Source organism: Toxorhynchites rutilus, chromosome 3 (assembly GCF_029784135.1).
Source record: "Toxorhynchites rutilus septentrionalis strain SRP chromosome 3, ASM2978413v1, whole genome shotgun sequence".
Classification (NCBI taxonomy): domain Eukaryota; kingdom Metazoa; phylum Arthropoda; class Insecta; order Diptera; family Culicidae; genus Toxorhynchites; species Toxorhynchites rutilus.
Genome location: NC_073746.1, coordinates 248416185 through 248435942, shown reverse-complemented (window position 1 = coordinate 248435942; position 19758 = coordinate 248416185). Strand labels below are relative to the sequence as shown.

Genomic DNA, 19758 nt, shown 5'->3' with positions numbered 1-19758 from the left:
GAGACGTCGTTAAGGCGACATTCATACCTGAATTAAATCTCTCTAATATCGACTGTTCGGATCTTCTTGATTCAATCAATTTCAATCTTCACGTACTATTTACAGATATAGTTAGTCTGTATCAAGTATTTATCCGGGTGGCAACTTTTGATTTTAACCTATTTCATTTATTTTGACTTAACGCTTTTACAACATGACACACCATGCTCACCAAGTCCTATTCCATTTAGTCGAACCGCCTTGCTCGCTGCGCTCCTCGTCTTCTATTTTTGCAGGATGCCTTTTCGACATTCTTGCAATATGTGCTGTTCAGCGTATCTTCTAACTTTGATCACTTTCTGGACACTATGCTCACCGGTGAGTTGCGTGAGCTCGTGGTTGATCATTCTCTTCCATACGCCATCCTTTTGCATACCACCAAAGAGGGTTCTTAACACACGTTAACACAAGACTCCGAGTGCTCGCAATTCATCTTCGAGTATTGTTCGCGCGTCATGCTAGTAAAGGACAACCGGTCTTATAAGCGTTTTGTACAGGGAACATTCCGCACTAAGTTACTAAGTCTGTTTGACCTCAAGTGTTTGTGAAAACCATACTAGGCATGACTCGTCGTGCTCGGATCCGTATTTGGTTTTCAGACGCATTGATTCTCAGTCCAACTCTCTCTGCTTTGTGCTCAAGTCTGATGTAATGTTCAGCTATCGCCTCAAATGTTCTGTCGACAATATCTACATCATCTGCGACGCAGATGAATTAACTGGATTTGTTGAAAATCGTGCCACGCAACTTGAACGCTGCTCGTCTCACAACATCCTCTAGAGCAATGTTGAATAGCATGCAAGAGAGACAATCTACCTAGCGAAGCCCTATGCTCGAATGAATCAGATAATCCACTCGATTTTCGCACACAGCACTGTATTCTATCCATCGTAGGCTTTATAAGTCTTGTCAGCTTCCCGTAGAAGCCGTGTTCGTCCATAGCTATTTTGATGTTACTGAATCATATGCGGCACTGAAGTTGATAAATAGATGGTGCGTTGGGACTCTGTAGCCTGTAGCCTAGTGTGCGAGCGGCAAACCCGGCATTTTCCGGGTGCGCTGGCCTTTTGGGGCGCCAAAATCCAAGAATTTTCAATTGCATTTTTTCCCCGTATTATATTTCATCTTTCAATTGAGTAAAAAACATGAATGTTTTGCAAAGTTTGTTTTCTTAAGTTTTATAGTTTTATCGAGATTGAATTCCAAGTCGAAAGCAGCCACATTTGCATCATCTGAAGTAAATAAGATTTTATTGAAGCATAAGAAGCTATTTGAAGACGGTGAAAGGAGTTTTATTGCATCAGGAGAACTATTGTTTGATAATTTTAATAAATAATTTTAAATAATTACTTTGATTAATAAGTCGCTGTCAAGGAACACAGTTATACATAGAACAGGAGCTAAAAGTTAAAATTTGGATGAGGTGCTGATAGAAAGTATTGATGATTTCCGGTTGCATTCTTACAACTCGACGAATCAACTGATACCACATAGTTATGTGTATCCAAAAGGATGCGTTTGCAGGATATGTCTAATAAAGATGTATTTTTAACAATTTTTTATCAATGAAGGAACAAACGCCATACCCAACTCGTTCAAGTCCTTCATCACTAAAGCATGATTTCCAATACAAAAATTGGTATCGATTACGACTTATGGAGCACGGTTGGAAGACATAGTGGATTTATGAATCATTGCAAAATTGATGATAATATTCCAAATTTTATGAGCTACCATTGTATCCATTCGCAAATACTGTGCGCATAACCCCGAAAACAATATTTTCTACTATGAATACAATCGAAACACCCCTTTCCTTTGACAGATTACTATTTGGCAGCCTGCTTGCAAATAAATTTCAGTGCATTTGAACAAAAATATGAAAAACATGTCGAAAATATACAACCTAATGTTTCCAGCGCTTTATCAGATACAAAACAAACATTCAGGATAAAATGCGTTTAAAATAAAATTGTTCGCAATAAAAATAAAAACATAAAAAATAAAAGAGCCTATTGTTATTATAACTTACTAGTTTTTGAGAAGAAATCATTATTCTCGCTACCTAAAACAACATTTTACAATCAAACTACTACTTATTAACACTCCTATACTCGCGCATTGGTCTGTCAGACCGAGAAATCAATAAATCGTTCATTTCTCAGAAAATATCAACACTACGACTTTGCGATTCTCTCATCGTTATTCATCGTTCGTCATTGTTTAGCGTATTGCATGTGTTGGTACAAAAGGGACGTGTGCCACTTGTTTAACACTTTCGGTCTGACACACCGACGCGAGTATAGGAGTAACTTTTTTGGACAAGTGCCTTTTTCATATTCTAGAATATTGTTGAATGAAATTTATAAATTAATGTTAGGGGCGTGGTATATTTATAGAATATAATGCATAAGATCATTGCCGGACTATTCTTATTTGATTTCAGTCCCTTTTGTAACTGGATTGAAAGGATCCATATATTAACTTTTCGTCGATATATTCGTCGTTAGATTCATACGTTCAAAAGCAAAATATAAATGTTTGACTTTCGTATAGGAATTCGCTAAATATAATGGTCATACATATACACACTTGTGAAAGAATTTCACTTGTGGAAGAATTGTAAACAGTAAACTATAAACTAATTGGTGGCTTATTTTAACAATCATAGTTTCGGGGATATTTTTTTTTATAATGAACAATATCGACAATAAAACAAGAAAAAGAAAAGGAAGTTACTAGAAATCCTTTTATATTATTTTGTTATGCCCCATCTAAAAAAAGGTATTAATTCTTAGTTTACCAATAATACAGAGACAAAGAATATTAGAAATATGCAAACTTTATTTTCCAGAACCTTTATTATCTTCTTCTTCTTCTTTTTGGCTTTAAGAGGGTTTAAACTTTTCAGTTCATTCGCCTCTAACACCTTTATTATCTTTATCATTATCATTATCTAGAAGGTCGTTATACATTCTTCTCTTTGATAAAAGACCCGAAAAATACGCAACAACTGCATGAAATGTAAAAAATATGTTTGTTTCGGGCATGCAGTTATGCTACGTTCTGGTTTTTACTCCAATGAAACCACAATCGATTAATACGTTTTTATGTTATTTTATAGCTCTTTATACTTCCATGAATTATATTCAGTTGCTTACTTTTAATTAATAACAGTGAAAAATTCGAATTTCTATATTTGCGTTGGAGTATCAAAAATAACACTGTTTTGAGGAGGCTGAATTAGATGACTATTAAAACATAATAAAGACGAAGAAAACATATTTTATTTGAGTTTTTTCATTCAATCATACCCTCTTCTTCAAATAAATGCCACTAAAGCCTGAAAAATACACAATGGCAACATTATAGAGAAGTTCAATTTTCGGTCTGTGACACCGTGCGCGAGTATACGTGTTATAAATTTGCACGCGAGTACAGGAGGGTTAACGATGATCTTAGAACACATTGTATTGGTAGGAAGGAGTGGCGAGAAGCTTGGCCATCCCTACCATAGCGGATATAGCATCAGATTTTTCATCTATAACGAGAGACTGACTATGAACATGGATCAATTGGATCAGATATTGAAACAGAGGAACTTGTATCAGAGAAAGACCAATCCCCTGACCTGAACTCTTTGATGCCCTTAGGGATCTTCAGCATTATTCTTAGATATTCTCTCGATGCATTTTATCCTAACATCGAGACAGCGCTACGAATTTTACTGACGATTCCAGTTCCATCGTGCATCGTGCGAACGCAGTTTCAGCAATCTCAAATTGATTGAAATTATCTGCGTTCTAAAATAAGCCACGCCGACTTAATGGCTTGGCAATTCACTCGAACGAGGAAGAATCGCTAAGACTTTGATTTTGATGCAATTTTGAACCATTTTGCTTCAGCTATAGCACGCAAGGCAAAGATTTGGCTAGAGAATAAGCGAAGCTGGTAGTGATTTTTCTAACCTTCTAAACACGATTCGATTGCTCAAAGTGAACATTGGTATAAGTGAGTAGTTTTTTCTCATATTTACACAAAATATCACAATCTCAAAGCTAGTGAAAAATTAAAAAAGTGGTACTTTTTGGGGCGCCATTTCCATCGTGTCTACCCTCACTACGCCGCTGTCTGTAGCTACGGCATTTTTGGAGGATCTAAAGCAAGGTAAAGATTTTGTAGACCAACCTTCGATGAAACCGGCCTGATAATCTCCATTGTTTGTAAGAAGTGATAGACGATAGAACCGCGATTGTACGAAACTTTTCACATTCTAGTTTGTCGCCTTTCTTGAAGATTGAACAAATAACCCCATCTTTCCACTCCTCCGGTAGCGGTTCTGTTTCCTAATATCTGATAACCAGTCGATGCAGACAATTAACCAACTTTTCCGGGCGCATCTTGATAAGTTTCGCTCCGATACCATATTTCCCAATTGATTTGTTGTTCTTTAGCTGTTAGATGGTATTCTTAACTTCGCCTATCGTTGGAAGGTGACACATCTTCATTATTCACTGCACCAACGTAATTGCTTCCATCGTTATCTTGGTTCTCCGCCTATATGCCATTTAGGTGTTCATCGAAGTGCTGCCTCCAGTTTTACTAGTTCGAGTTTGTAAAGATCTCTTTCTACCGTCCTTAAACAATAAGTGTGGTTCAAAGAGATTTATTTATCATTGATTTATCATTAGGGCGTTCATGTTCAGGTCTGAGGTCATAAGGAAAATGAAAATAAGAGTGAATATGAGTTTAAGTGAATTTTCATACATTCGCTAATCTATAACCATTTCTCGGGAGATAGTAACCATTTTTCTGATAACAGTTAGCATACCTTTTTACTGTCATGTGACACTATGACTTTATCCAAATAGAATGTTTGTAGCACTCGAGTTTGTAACACTGTGTTTCAACGCAAATGAATCATAGAATGATTTTTGTAGCATAAAAACTTAAACATCAAGTATAAACAAATAGAACTCATTCAATTATCTTACCTGAATCCACTATCAGCAACACTCCGATGATGATGTTCATTACCAGATATCAGCGGCTCCTTCCCGCTTGAAGTGGGACTTTTTGTGGATGATTTCTCCTGTGGAAATTTGTCGCTAAATTTTGCAATAAACATGCTTTTCTCGGGAATTTGTCCAGCAGTAGTAGCTTCCGCTCCTGGAACTGGTGAAACTGTATTTTTTGGGGACGCAGAGTTCAACGCCAAAGGAACTAAGTTAAAACCAGGCGGATTGGGTTGCTGAGGTTTTGGTCTGGACCGTGGTGTAACACTGGTGCTGCTAATTGCTGCAGTTCCAACCACGACGGGCATAGTCTTTTTTTCTGTTTGTTCCGACATGCACGGATTTGCGGCGGGTTGTGCCCTCTGTCGTTCACGGATTATCCGCAGTGGGTTATCTTTGTCGGCAATCTTAAATGCAAACTCGCACACTTGATAGATGCTGGGTCGTTTCTCGGGATCTGGTTCTAGCAACAATCGTATTAATTGATAAAGTTCTAGCGAGTATTTCGATACTTCTGGAATGTTATACTGACAGTATAAAATAGCTTTTGAGCTATCGCCAAATGGTGCTGTCCCGAAACAAAGCCTATACAGCAGACATCCTAATGCCCAAATGTCCACCTTGGTTGTAATGCTGTGACCAGAATTAAGATCGATCATCTCGGGAGCACGGTATGACGCAGTGGTATTTTTTTGGATTTCTTCTTCGACTGTTTTCTTACCATGCGCTACCGGGTTCCAGAAACGCGTTGTTGCTGTCTCGGTTTCTGCCAGGATAAACCGTCCCATGTCATTTTGAATGACATTCTCCACCTTCAGATCTCGATAAATAACCGGCGATTGGCCGCAGTGCAACTGAGCGAGCGATTCGCACACGTCACAGAAAATTTTCAGTACCTCATACTCGCTAAAACCGGCCTGTCCACGCCCTTTGATCAGACTGACGAGCTGGCTTTTATTGTGCGGCATGTTTTTCTAGTGCTGATTCGCCAGAAAACGACAAATCCATCGCCCCATGAAAACGAACACCGCCACACACTTACTCAATCAAGTTACCAGAAACTGATGATCTTTTCTCTGAAATTGGTTTGAAACGGTATATTGCAATTAATTAGCTAATAGTGAATTATACATGTAATATTGAAGTTTTATGATTTTGCTCAAAGCTAACACATTTGTCATTTACACAACTTTACTATTTCGAGAATACTACCGATGTAATATTGAAAAGTAACTTTAATACGAATTTCATTATTAAATTCAGTTTCTTGTATGAGAGTATTATTTCAAGACGATAAGTTATAGACTTCTAATTTGCACATTTTGCAAAATTGCCTTCACTTAATTGTGAAAACATTAACTCTCGTAATTTGATAGGTGAAATTATCGCTAAACACACTGCTACGTCAGCGTAAAATCCAAGGAGAAAAAAAACTTTGATTGTGAAAATCCACATAGAGATATTCATTGTACCTAATTATAATTGGGTAAATTGAGTCTACTTACTATTAATGTCATCAAATGCTTTTTATTGCAATAATTTGCCAACGAAATGCAACTAAATGATCCACAGTTTTAAAATGTCTTTTAATGTTTTCACCGATTCCAATCGTTTGACAGTTACGGTGATAGATGGAAGGGATAGCAATTAAAAACACAAAATAAAACAAGATATCATCAGGTAAGGTGAAGGTACTGCTGTATTCAACTTTCGATAATTTCAGACAGTGATTTGAGTTGCGTTCCCGTCTTATATCGATTGCCTCGCGCAAAATTTTCATTCATTTGATGATCAAGACAATAGTCAGGGTGGTTTTATCAAATACTTCACATGGTGAGTAAAAAGATTTTTTTCTTTTTTTTCTTTTATAAGAACTTTATTATTTTTGAATTATATTTAATTTTTAAAATTATGATATATTTACTCTTATCCTGAAACCCGATCGGTTATAAAACTGAAAAAATCTCGATATGTTTGCATTCGGCAATCCGTTCGACTTCAAGCCGTCGAATGAGAATCTTCCCATAAATTGTGAATGGACAAGGTGAACCATGGGGATCGAAAAGCCCCGTTACCCAAGATGAAACACTGTCGAAATAATTGTCGACATATTGTCCAATGACAATGACCGCTGCCGCTTCCAGTTCTCGGTACTGTGCTGATGCGTATTTTTCCGGATTTCTTTGGGTTCAAAACTTCGATGCTTAGATGTGCATGCGTACGTAGTCTTCCATCTGATTCCGATCATTTTGATACAACTCCGACAATTTATCTAACTTTTTTGACGTAGCACTAAGTCTACACGGAAGATATAAGGGGTAAAATGAAAACCTAGGCACTAAACAAGTAGGAAAAAAAGAAAGTTTTTGAATGTTTATAACTCGAGCATTTCTTAACAGCTAGCAAAAGTGTTTACATCAATTGATAGGAAATATTTCTACGCATCTATCACAATGAACAAAATTTTATTTTTCTTGAGGTAAACAATTGAATAATTGTGAAATATCAAGCATGAATATTGAACGTTTTTGTAATAGGCCAGACTTGAGGTTTCCGCTGCGATACGCTCAAAGATGTCATTGGCGAAGCTGTTCATGATGCTGATCGACTTCTACGAGATTCCGATGTCGGGACGAACTTGCTTCAATACCTTATAGATGTAGATAGCGTACGATTCCTTCCTGCGGACCTTCTCCTTCTTTATCTTTTTATCGGTTTTCAAGATATTCTTCTGCACCTTGCCGGACTTTTTGGCGACTTCTTCACTAGTCTTCAGTACCATCGTGTTTATTATAGAGATAGGCAAACCGTTCACGAACGGTACGAAAGAACTAGTTCGCTGAGAAGAGTGAACGAACGGTCGTTCTTTTTCAAAGAACTGTAGTTCACTCCACGAACTGATTCCGAAAGAACGGTTTGCGAGTGAACTGTTTGAGAGCGAACTTATTAAAGGCCCATTTATACGTTGCTAGTAGCTGACTTGTCAATGAGCAGCTACTGACCCGGTGGACTCGCTTGACAATTGGTTAACTCGCCTTGTCCGTTCACACAGTGTGAGCTGCTAACGAGAAACTAGATACTACAGCACGGGTTTACCAGGGATGCCAGGCGATTTTTCAAATGTCCATAGAATAGTCAGAATTTGTCAGATGACTGATCCGAAATCTACTTCTTTATTGGCAGTTTTCATCTTAGGTTTTCAGTTGAATGTTTCATTACACAATTTTATAGCGAAACACACGCTGATCGTGTTTAAAAATACATCTTCTTCTTGGATGGCTCTAACGTTCCAGTGGAACTTTTGCCTTCTCAACGTAGCATTACTTGCGTCATTTTGACGTAGGACTACGTCTAACCGGAAGATATAGGGGGTGAAATGGAAATCTAGGCACTGAACAAGTAGGAAAAAATGCAAGATTTGGAACGCTTATAACTCGGGCATTTCTCAATAGATCGCAAAGGTTTTTGCATCAATTGATAGGAAATATTTCTACGCATTTATCATAACGAATAACATTTCATTTTTCTTGAGATAAATAATTGAATAATTGTGAAATATCAAGCATTGTCCAAATGCACTATGTGCCCATTTTTGATTGGTCCATTTTGTGCTCCTCAAATCGTACCGACCAAAACGGTCAACCAGAGCAGCAGCGAAATACAATGAAGCACGATTGGAAAGGAAAAAGAAAAAATATGAATGAAACATTGGTCGCAGTCTCACACATGCGTAATTCTCGAGCCAGCCAGTCAGCTTAAAAATCCCCGCTCCGCTGCCGTAACGATCATTCTCATCCAAACCGTACACCACATCGTTTCGCATCACATCACATCAACAAACCAACACAAGCAGCCATGGTTGGATATGGCAAAGGAGGAAAAGTGAAGGGAAAGGCAAAATCCCGCTCGAACCGTGTTAGTCTGGAGGTCCCCGCAAGGGTAGCTAGGCCGAGCGCGTTAGTACCAGTACATCAGTCCACCTAGCCGGCGTTATATAGTTTCGGCCGCCGAAGTGGAAAAGCTGCTCGCGACGATAAGAAAACCCACAACAGACCACATTCGGTTTGGTGGACATCAAGACAACAACAGGCAGTTGCAGCGAGTGGCGAGTGCCAAACGCAATCGCAAAACGACAGCAGGTAGCGGAAGAAAAAAGTTTGTTCTTTATACAATCTGCTTTGGTGGAAAAACCAGAACAAGGCGGCATCGAGGGCGTTCGAAATGGTTTTTTTCAAAACCACGAGTACTAAGTTTTCTAAATTGGAACCATTCCATAAAACACGGCGCTTATCAGGGCCATTAAACCTTTCAAAAAAGAGTTTACGAAATACAGTTCAATGCATTCTAAAATAATATCCAAAATAATAATAAAACACAAATTGATTTTTTCATAATTTGTTTGCCAGGATATGATGAGTATGTGAATTTGGCAGTTGTTCTGAGCTTATTGATGGTTGGGGGGACCTTCCCGATTATTCAATTTTCACCAATTCTTAAATTGCTTCTAGATTGAAAGTACAGTAATTTATATTTAGCTCGACATTTAGCTAATTGGATGGATCTGTAATGCGACATTTTTGTAAACATAGAGTTCGGGGTCCAAATTATGACCCCACATTGAAAGTCGACACTGTACCACTGTCATCGGAAATGTTCAATTACAGGTTAAAATCGCCTCCAATGCGACACTGAGTGTTTCTCCGGCACGTCGCATTAAATGTAATTTACTGAACAACATGTCACAAGCTGGATGGGAAGAAATTGTCCAACTGTGAAAGCTGTGGCGAGTGGCAAACGCAATAGCTAAAAAGGAAGGTTTAACCGAACAAGATGGGGATATCGAGTGATAACAAAAACACAACACCAAAGGTTCTTTTCAGAACCATCAACATGTTCATAAAGAGTAAACAGTAAACTAATCCATTTTTCAGGTAAATAGGTAGGTATTCACGTAGGAGAAGAAAATAAAACAATGTATTTAAAATATAACAAAAGCTGTTCCCTTTGTATAGTCCTACGTCACTCCGGTTATGTCCCCGACATTACCCACCCGCCTTTTTATTAGTAATACTTGTTGGAGATTTCTATGCCGAATAACACGCCTTAAATGTACTCTGGAGTGGCAAGCTCTAGAATACGCGTGACCACAATGCAAGCTGGAAGAATTTTCTTTGACGAAAAATCCCCCGGCCAGAACGGGAATCGAATCCGAACCCCCGGCATGATAGTGTGGGGCGCTAACCACTCGGCCACTGGAGCACCTAAAAATACATACTTTGTGCTGAATTTCTTTGAACTGAAGGTACTATCCGAAAAAACGGAACGAAAAACAGGAAGTGGGTTATATCTATGGTATAACCGCAATGGTGACGTAGGATTATCGTTGATTTAGTGATCATTTGTTTGAAGTTGAATCTGAATCCATTCTGGATGAAAGAATAAATGAATATTTGGGGGACTTCGAAAACGAGAGCGTTACGTTGGAGGTACAAGGTTTTATGCATCCAAGATTGGATATGAAAATATCCTACTGATGGGGAAGAATAATCTTCAGAAGCTTTCCTGCTAATTGCACTTGATTGAAAAATAACAGAACCAAATGTATTTGGTCGCAGAAAAACATAAAAAAACATTAAAATAAACTCTTTCGCTTGCATGTTATTTTCAATGCCAAGGGGAACTGGCAGATTATTTTGCAGCAACGATCACTTCTTTCCGGATTCTTCTCGTGTGTGTGTGTGTGTGTGTGTGTATGACAACCTGGTATTCTCTCGGTCGTCTTCTCTTCTCTTTCTGATGGATCGGCTTTTCTGCGCTCCTTCACAGTTCCAAACAAACTGAATGCGTTTCAGGTTAGGTCAGGCCAGGTAATGAATCCCTTGATCCCTCGCCGTCCAGCTCGTTCAACTCGTTCAGTAGCGATGTTGTCTTGTCGATGTCCTCACGAAAAATGAATGCGTTTCACCACCAGAATATCGCTTAAGTATGCTTTTTGTCCGTGATTGAATAGAAAGAAGGTGTGGTTTACGATGGTAATTTGAAAGGCAAACTAGAGGGGAATGAGCTCTCTGAGTTTGAAACCTTCAGCGACTGAGCAATAATCGATTGAGAATTGTGCGAACTGGCCATTTATCTGGAGTCACCCAATGCGCGACAACTGCCGCCACAACATACCTCAAGAACGCTGCCTTCGCAAATGATGACTTCATTCGGTTATTGTCACCCACCACACGAACGATGTGTAGCAACGAAGTGAACTGGTTGGGAACCGAACGGAAAACCGACGGTTGAGGGGTGAGTGGATGGTGTGTCGTTACTCTCACATCATTATGATGCATGTTGAGTTATTATATGATTGGCAGTTTAATGCCACACATCTTCCTTCTTCTCACAGAAAAAAAGAGGGAAAAAAATGAAGTTTGAACATTTGACTTTATTACCATTAAAATAAAAAAAAATCACGAAAATAAAATAAAATATAAAAAATTGAGCGTCCTAACTAAACGGCTGAAACGTTACTCTGACTCTGCAAAGCGCCAGGAACAAAATCGGATGTTCAGAGATAACGAAAAAGCGTTCTACGACCACATTAGCGACGAGAAGCCCGACTACCGCGAAGGTTTGCCAGATATTAGCGATGTGACGAACTTCTGGGCTGGTATTTGGGAAACCCCAGTACAACATCGCGAAGGGCAAATGTGGTTAAGACGGGAGAAGGAGAGTTGTGGTGAAATTGGAGAGATGCCAGCTATCATCGTCGGAGAGAACGATGTCCGCGAAGCCTCGCGGTACCTGAGGAACTGGGCAGCACCGGGCCCCGATGGTGTCCAGAACTTTTGGCACAAGAAGCTGACCGTCGCACATCCAAAGATAGCTGAGTGCTTCAACAAGGTGCTACGTGACCCACACAACCTTCCTGAATTCGCCACCCGTGGCGTCACCTTCCTCCTCCCGAAAGACAGCAACACATTGAACCCATCAAAGTACAGACCGATAACGTGCCTATCGAGTCTGTACAAAATACTGAGCAGCATAATTACCGCCAAAGTTTCTGCTCACTGCGAACAGCATCACATCATCGCAGAAGAGCAGAAAGGATGCAGGAAAAATACGCATGGCTGCAAAGACCAGGCCATCATCGACGCAGCCATAGTCGGCCAGGCGGTATATAACCAGCGGAACCTAAGTATGGCCTACATCGATTACAGGAAGGCTTATGACTCCATACCTCACTCGTTTCTCGTCCGGGTATTGGAGCTCTACAAAATTGATCCCGTCGTCGTTAGGTTCCTGCAGCATGCGATGAGGCAGTGGAGTACGTCTCTGCACCTCAGTGATGGGGAAAATGTGTTGCAGTCTAGAACGCTGCAGATAAAGAGGGGGATATTCCAAGGCGACTCTTTCAGCCCGCTTTGGTTTTGTCTGGCACTGAACCCCCTCAGTAGGACGCTCAATAGAAACGGTCATGGCTATAAAATAAGGTATGGCGACGGCGCCCACGAAGAAGTGACCCATACCTTCTACATGGATGATCTCAAGGTCTACGCTGATTCACGTCAGCGTCTAGGTGTAGCTATCCGGGTTGTCGAAGACATAAGCAGGGACATCTGCATGGAGTTCGGCCTCGACAAGTGCCGCTGTGTCCATCTGCTGAAAGGGCAGCTTACCGAATCCGGAGGTTACGAGGTCTATGACGGCGAGTTCATAAGAGACATGGTTCGTGGCGAATCCTATAAATATCTTGGATTCCGACAGCTCACCGGGATTCGCCACTCCGACATCAAGACGGAGCTGCGAGACAAGTTCTTGAGTCGAGTGAACTGTGTCCTGAGGACTTTCCTCAACGCGGGGAACAAGGTACGCGCGATCAACACATTCGCGGTTCCCCTGCTGACCTTCAGTTTTGGTGTAGTCAAATGGAGCAAAACTGACCTAGAGGACCTTGAGAGGAGGATGAGGAAAGCATTTAAAGAGGCCGGAATGCACCATCCTCAATCGGCACTGGAGAGAGTTTCACTGCCACGCAAAGAAGGGGGACTTGGAATAGTCGACATATCTGCGTGTTGCCCAGGTACGACAACTGCGCGAGTACTTCGCAGAACGCGCCAACCAAAACGCGCTATACCGGGCTGTCTGCGCCGCCGACAGAGGATACAGCGCTCTGCACTTGGCGCAAGCGGAGTACCAACTCAACTGCAATCTGCAGACAGTGGAGGAGAAGATTGCAGCTTGGAAGCAGAAGGCAGTGCATGGTGCCCACCCCCATCAACTGGACCGGCCACACGTCGACAAGGCCGCATCTAATCTGTGGCTAACGCGTGGTGAACTCTCTTCAGTAGTAGAAGCCGACATGATAGCCATCCAGGACAGGATAATGCCGACGAGAAACTGCAGGCGGTACGTCTGGCATCAAGACGTTGATGACATTTGCCGGATGTGTCATCAACCAGGTGAAAACATAGAGCACATTATGGGAGGCTGTCCCGTTTTGGCCAACGCAGCCTACACCGAGCGCCACAACAACGTGGCCCGTATTGTTCATCGACAACTGGCGCTCCAATGTGCTCTACTGGAAGACAACGTACCAAACTACCGGTACCTGCCTGCACCTGTCCTGGAAAATGACCGTTTCAAGCTGTACTGGGATCGCACTGTTCTGACCGACCTCTCGATCCACCACAACCGGCCAGATATAATGGTTTACGACAAGAGCGACCGCAAAGTCACCATCATCGATGTCGCTATTCCACTGAACCAGAATCTGGAGGAGACCCACGGTCGCAAAATCTGCAAGTACCGACCATTGGCCGTGGAGCTCAAGGAACTGTGGGGGCTAAGGGAGGTCCCAAGAATTGTTCCAGTCGTTCTCTCTGGAACTGGAATTGTCCCGAAGACACTTCTGGAAGCGCTAAAGGTGTTGAATATGGAGAAGGAATTGGCCGGCATCCAAAAGTCGGTCATCCTTAGCACCTGCGCGATTGTCCGACAATTTCTCGGTCAGGACTGAAACAGCACGAGCATGCAGATACGTGCATTCCGCAGAGCCTAGTCCCCCTTTGGCATTCAGAAGCCCGGGGGCAGGTGAAAATTCTGGCTAGGTTCGCCTAGTTAAGAAGTGAGATAAGTCTGCCAAAAAAACCATGCTTAAAGGGACTGATTTTCCATCGAGTGTATATAGTCAGAGAGATATGACGGAGCTTTTGTGTCCCTTGCTGGTCGCTCAGATGTTTCAGCATTTCCTGGTTTCTTGATGTTTGTTCGCGAATTGTCTCTCCAAATCTGAACCTTTTTTGTCTGTGATAGATGTCGTTTTACAGTATGACCTTCTTCGTCGGCAAGCAGCAAGCTACCATTTTTCTCTCTGACGACTGTAAATCGTTTGGGATGAAATCTAGAATCACCTTTCCCTTTTGTGTGACGCTCTATAATAACAGTGTCTCCAGGTTTGACTGTGCTACTCTTAGCACCCCTCCGAAGATCCTCATGCCTTTTACTCTTCAATTTTACTTCCCGATCTTCTGCATCCAGCAAACGATCATCGTAATCCGATTTCCCATGTTCAAGAAATTGCAAACCACGTTTGATTTTTCGACCCATCATCACTTCTTCTGGTGGAATTTTTATGACTGAATGATCTCCGGCATTGTAGGCATTAACTGCATTTTGAAGCTCCTCCGCGTAGCTGGTTTCGTTTAAAACTGCTGTAGACATCGCTTTGTTCACCACTTTCATGAAGCTTTCTGCCAGCCCATTTTTGCTGGGGGAAAAACGGTGTCGAGAAAATAGTTTGAATACCATGATCTGAGCAATATTGTTTATATTCTTCCCCATTAAACGGAGGACCGTTGTCCGTTTTTATAGATTTAGGGAACCCTTCTCTTCCGAACACATCATCCAAGACCTTCTTGGTATACTCGAAAGTGGTGGACTTAACTGGTTGGGCGATTGCGTACCGGGATCTCAAATCGATGATTACTAAAATGGATATTCCCGCAAATTTCACGTAGGGCCCGCTGAAGTCCATCGCGATGGTCTCCCAAACAGCTTTCGGTGCAAACGTGCGTTCCATCGGAGTATTACGCTCCGGTCTCCCGTTTACGGCACAATGAATACAAGATTTCACCCATATTTCAGCGTCCCTGGTCATTCCAGGCCACCAAACACGCTTGCGCAGGATGCTTTTAAATTTTGCTACTAATGGATGCCCTGAATGTGCTACAGTCAAAGTTTTTTCCCTTAGCTCACTAGGAACAACCACACAACCACTTTTTATAAGCATTCCTTCTTTACCGTGTAGATCATTCGAAACCGCTTTGAACTTCTGCAGTTCTTTAGGCCAATCTCCTGATTCCAACGAATCCAATACTTGTTGAAGTGTGATATCGTGTGCAGTAGACTCTCTAATTTCCGCTTCAGTCAAGAACTGTACAGCATTCGCCTGAAGATGCGCGATTTCCCACGGGCTAGTCTCCTCATCAAAAACTTCATCATTCCCGTCATACAAACGTGAAGAAGGATCAGCAATATTCTCACATCCATGTACAAACTCTACATCATAGCTGTATGGGCTTAGCCTCAAAGCCCAGCCATCAGCTCTCGTCAAGGATCTCTTAGTGGTCTCCCGAGATCGATTCAAAATAAAAGCTATCCCTCTAGCATCAGTACGCGAAGTGAAATGTCTACTTAGCAAAAAGTATGCAAAATGTTCCACTGCCCAAACGGTACCTAAAGCTTCCCGCTGATTTTGGGCGTATTTCTTCTCAGTGGTCGTAAGAGCCTTAGATGCAAAACTAATTATTCGGGGTGTTCTCTCACCATCTTCCTGAACCAGCACTGCTCCCAAAGCGCTGTGAGAGGCATCTGTATATACAACTGTTTTTTCATTCTCAGAGAAATATCCAAGTGAAATTGTACAGTGCACGATGCGGTCTTTGACCAACTCAAATGCTTGCTCTTGTTCTTGTCCCCATTTCCAGGATTTTGAAGATACCACAGCCCACAATGGTGAAGATATGTCTGCAAAGTTCTTTATATATGAACTTACAAACGAAGCCAATCCAAGGAAGCTCCGGAGTTCGGATGTGGTACTCGGGTGACGAAATTTCCTTATGTCTTTGATTTTAGATTCTTCGATGTTGAAACCAGTTTCATCCAACTCATGCCCAAGGAACTTAATGCCCGTTTTATCGAACTCACATTTGGACGTATTGAGTGTGAGGTTATTCGTTCTTAAAATGCGTAATACATGAGCTACTGTCTTTCGGAGTTCTTGTAATATTTCAGCAAACAGAAGTATGTCGTCGATGTACACGATTTTGTTTTTCACCTCTTCTAGAATCCTACACATCTCTCGTTGAAATATTTCGGGAGCACAGTTTACCCCAAACATAAGTCTGGTAAACCGATACATCCCATCTTCTGCCAAAAACGTTGTCAAATCTCGTGACTCTTGATTTAACTCGAGATGATAGTAGGCGTTCGATAGATCAAGTTTAGAGAAGTATTTTGCTCCATGTAACCTCACCTTCATTTCTTCTAATAGGGGTAGTCGGAAATACTGACGTTTGATTGCCTTGTTAGGCGCAAGCATGTTGATGACCAGGCGAAAATCGTCTTTTCCCTTTGGTACGGCCGACATGCCGCTGATCCATTCCGGTGCACTATTAACCCTCTCGATAATTCCACGTTCCTCCATCTGCTTCAATCGGAGCTTGGCAGCCTCGCGGTATACTGCCGGGACATTATAATATGCGTTTTTCTCAGGTGGTACGGAGCTGTCAACGCAGAACTTTATCTTCACACCTGGCATCTTTGGAAACACTTGATCCTGTTCAACACGCCCACAGCTAAATACGTCAGCTCCTACCTAAATGAAATGACCAGTGGTTTAAGGTCTTAGGAAACAAAGGGAAAAGAAGAAATTCCTACCTTCAACAACCCCATGTCACTAGCAGTACTTCTACCAAGCAACGAACAACGACCTTGTTCTACCACCAGGAAGTCTGCAATAATAGCCGGCGTTTGGCAACCAATTGCCTGAATTTTGGCTCGGAAAGCACATTCAACTACCATTGGTCGTTCGGCGGCAAACCCACGCAAACCTCTGTTTCCTGACAACTTGAGAGGATCAAGTATTACAGTTCTAGCTTGCAGTTGTTCTTTAAGACTGTGCCAATCATTCCCACCAATAACATTAGTGTCTGCCCCTGAATCAATAAGGAATTTTATGGCCTTAGAAGATCCAACGGTACAGTCGACCAATACGTCTTCGAGGGAGAGTGTGTTAATTTGCTGAAATGCAGGACCAAAAAAAAGAGAGAGAGAGCCACGTTGAATTAAAAAGGCCAAAAGTGTGATATTTGTACAAGATTTTATTTACAACAAAATTTTAATCAAAACTCATCAGTTTTTACCTGTGATGAATTAAATTCACCGGGAGAGCCAGATTCAAGTCTTCTGTCCTGCACAGTATTGACTCGTTTCTGTCGGCAAGTTGAAGAGAAATGGCCACGACGTCCACAGCTGTTGCAATTCTTGTCTATCGCCGGACACTGTTGGTTACCGTGGGCTGCCCGATTACATCTTGAGCATCGCTGGTGACGCTGCAAAGCCATCCTCGTTCCTCCTCCAATTTGATTCCACCTGGATCCAACGCTTCTATTGTTCACATTACTGTGTTTACGCTTCAGCCCAGTATCGCGAGAGAAACCTTGAGACACCGCCATGATTGATGCTGATTCTCCGAGTGATGGAGACTCACGCTGCAGCGCTTCATCCCGAGTTGCTGACTGAACAACAAAAGTTGTATCGTAGTTATATGTCCTCGCTGCTTTAGCCAATTCCCGATTCCTCAGCTCTTTAAGGAATGGACGAAAACATATCGTGTTCAGCTGAGGTGTCGGTTAATGACTTCAAATATACGTCGATGTTCTTAATAAATACTTCATAGCAACTTGGATCGTTGGAGACAGGGCGCAACTTAGCTGCACGCACAATTCCTTGAAGTTCATCACCAATGGATATATAAAGCAGCTGGGATCGTTTGATCGGATCGCATACATTCGACAAGGAAGCAGCAATTTCGAAGTTCTCGAAATATTTTGTCCAAGCATCCCACATTTTGTTGGCAGGGACACCCTTTGGAAATGGTTTGATATTGTCCCATCTGATGCCCTGCGAATTTTTGTCGGATGTTGTCACAGCAGATGTTGAAATTGATCCTGATGTTGGTGTTGTAGGATTGCTGGTTTCTTCAACATTACAACTAACAACTAACTGGAATCAGCAAGCTCAGCAATAGACTTCTCCAGTTCCAACACTTTCTCTCGCAGTTCCCGATTTTCCATTTCCGGATCAACCACAGCGGCGTAAGGGTCATCTTGTGAATCATATATGCAACCGACACTGCTTTCATTTGGATTAGTGGCACGGACGTACTTTCCCGGACTGTACACTTGGTCGTCTGCTGACCCATACGAATTATCGCTCTCGTATACCGGAGCCAGAACATATTTACCTGGGTTTGACATTGTGAATCGTGCAGTTAGGAATTCTCCGATGTTGAACTTGTCTGAAAATTTAAAATGAATAAACACACACGTGAGTTAATGCAGAATTCACTTTTACATTCAATAAAGAAAAGATTTTTTCTCAATAACTTCCACCCTTTTCAGAAAATTTCCTAATCAATTTTCAACAAAACACGCGCAACATAATCATTTTCCACTTCCACATATCGAACTTGAAAACTCCTGAACTTCGAACTCATATTTTACTTGTCACGATCTATGGCAGTATAGCAACACTAGTGCTCGTTCTGAACTACCATACAGTTAATGTGACTCGTCCCAAGCCATTAATCAACTTTGTTAGCGCTCATCCCGAGCTAATGAAATATATCATCAATACTCGTCCCGAGCTATTGAAATAATTCACCAACAATCGTCCCGAGCTTATAAATTATTCACCAACACTCGTCCCGAGCCATCGAAATAATTCATCAATACTCGTCCCGAGCTATTGAAATAATTCACCAATACTCGTCCCGATGTATTGAAATGATTCAACGATACTCGTCCCGAGTAATCAAGGAGAGAAATTACACTCAACACGCCTCGATGCTCATTCCGAGCCAAAGCACTTTGACTGCTCACTGTCAGATTTTTCATTTTTAAAAGTAATCCTAAATCACCATAGAACTAACCGAGCACGAGCAATACACACACAAAATACAGTACTAACGCTTTGCTTGGCAGCCATTTTTTTTTCACCTTCCAAAGAAACGATTTTTTTCTGTTTCAATTGTCGAGTCTAAAAAACTCAAAACACCTCAATGCTTGTCATAAATATGACTGATGCTCATCCCGAGCCGAATCACTCTTATTGCTCACTGTCTAATTTTTTTAATTGTTGAATTAATCCAAATATGCCCAACTAAAAAATCACCATTGCACTAACCGAGCACTGACGACACACACACACACAAAATGCCATGGAAACGCTTCGCTTGGCAGCCATTTTTTTCTCCCAAAGAAACGAAAAATTCTTTCCACCTATTTCGGTTGTCGAAAATCTTTTCACAGCCACACATTGGGTGATTCCCAATAGCCATAGTTACTGGTTCGCTTACTCCCTGCCAATTTAAAAGCAAGAAAACCTGCCACGGTCGCCAGTGTGCGAACTGGCCATTTATCTGGAGTCACCC

General features: G+C 41.5%; 1 protein-coding gene across 5 annotated transcripts in view; it reads right to left on the bottom strand.

Moving 5' to 3' along the window:
* LOC129780520 (uncharacterized) overlaps positions 1-6659 on the bottom strand; it is a 61740-nt gene extending 55081 nt beyond the window's left edge. For all 5 annotated transcript variants that reach the window (XM_055788858.1, XM_055788857.1, XM_055788854.1 and 2 more), the window contains exons 1-2: positions 6560-6659; positions 5034-6130 (exon numbers count right to left, since the gene is read on the bottom strand). In XM_055788858.1, coding sequence (XP_055644833.1) covers positions 5034-6022 — 989 coding nt within the window. In that variant the 5' untranslated portion in view covers positions 6023-6130; positions 6560-6659. The remainder of the gene's footprint in view (positions 1-5033; positions 6131-6559) is intronic.
* Positions 6660-19758: the final 13099 nt, after the last annotated feature.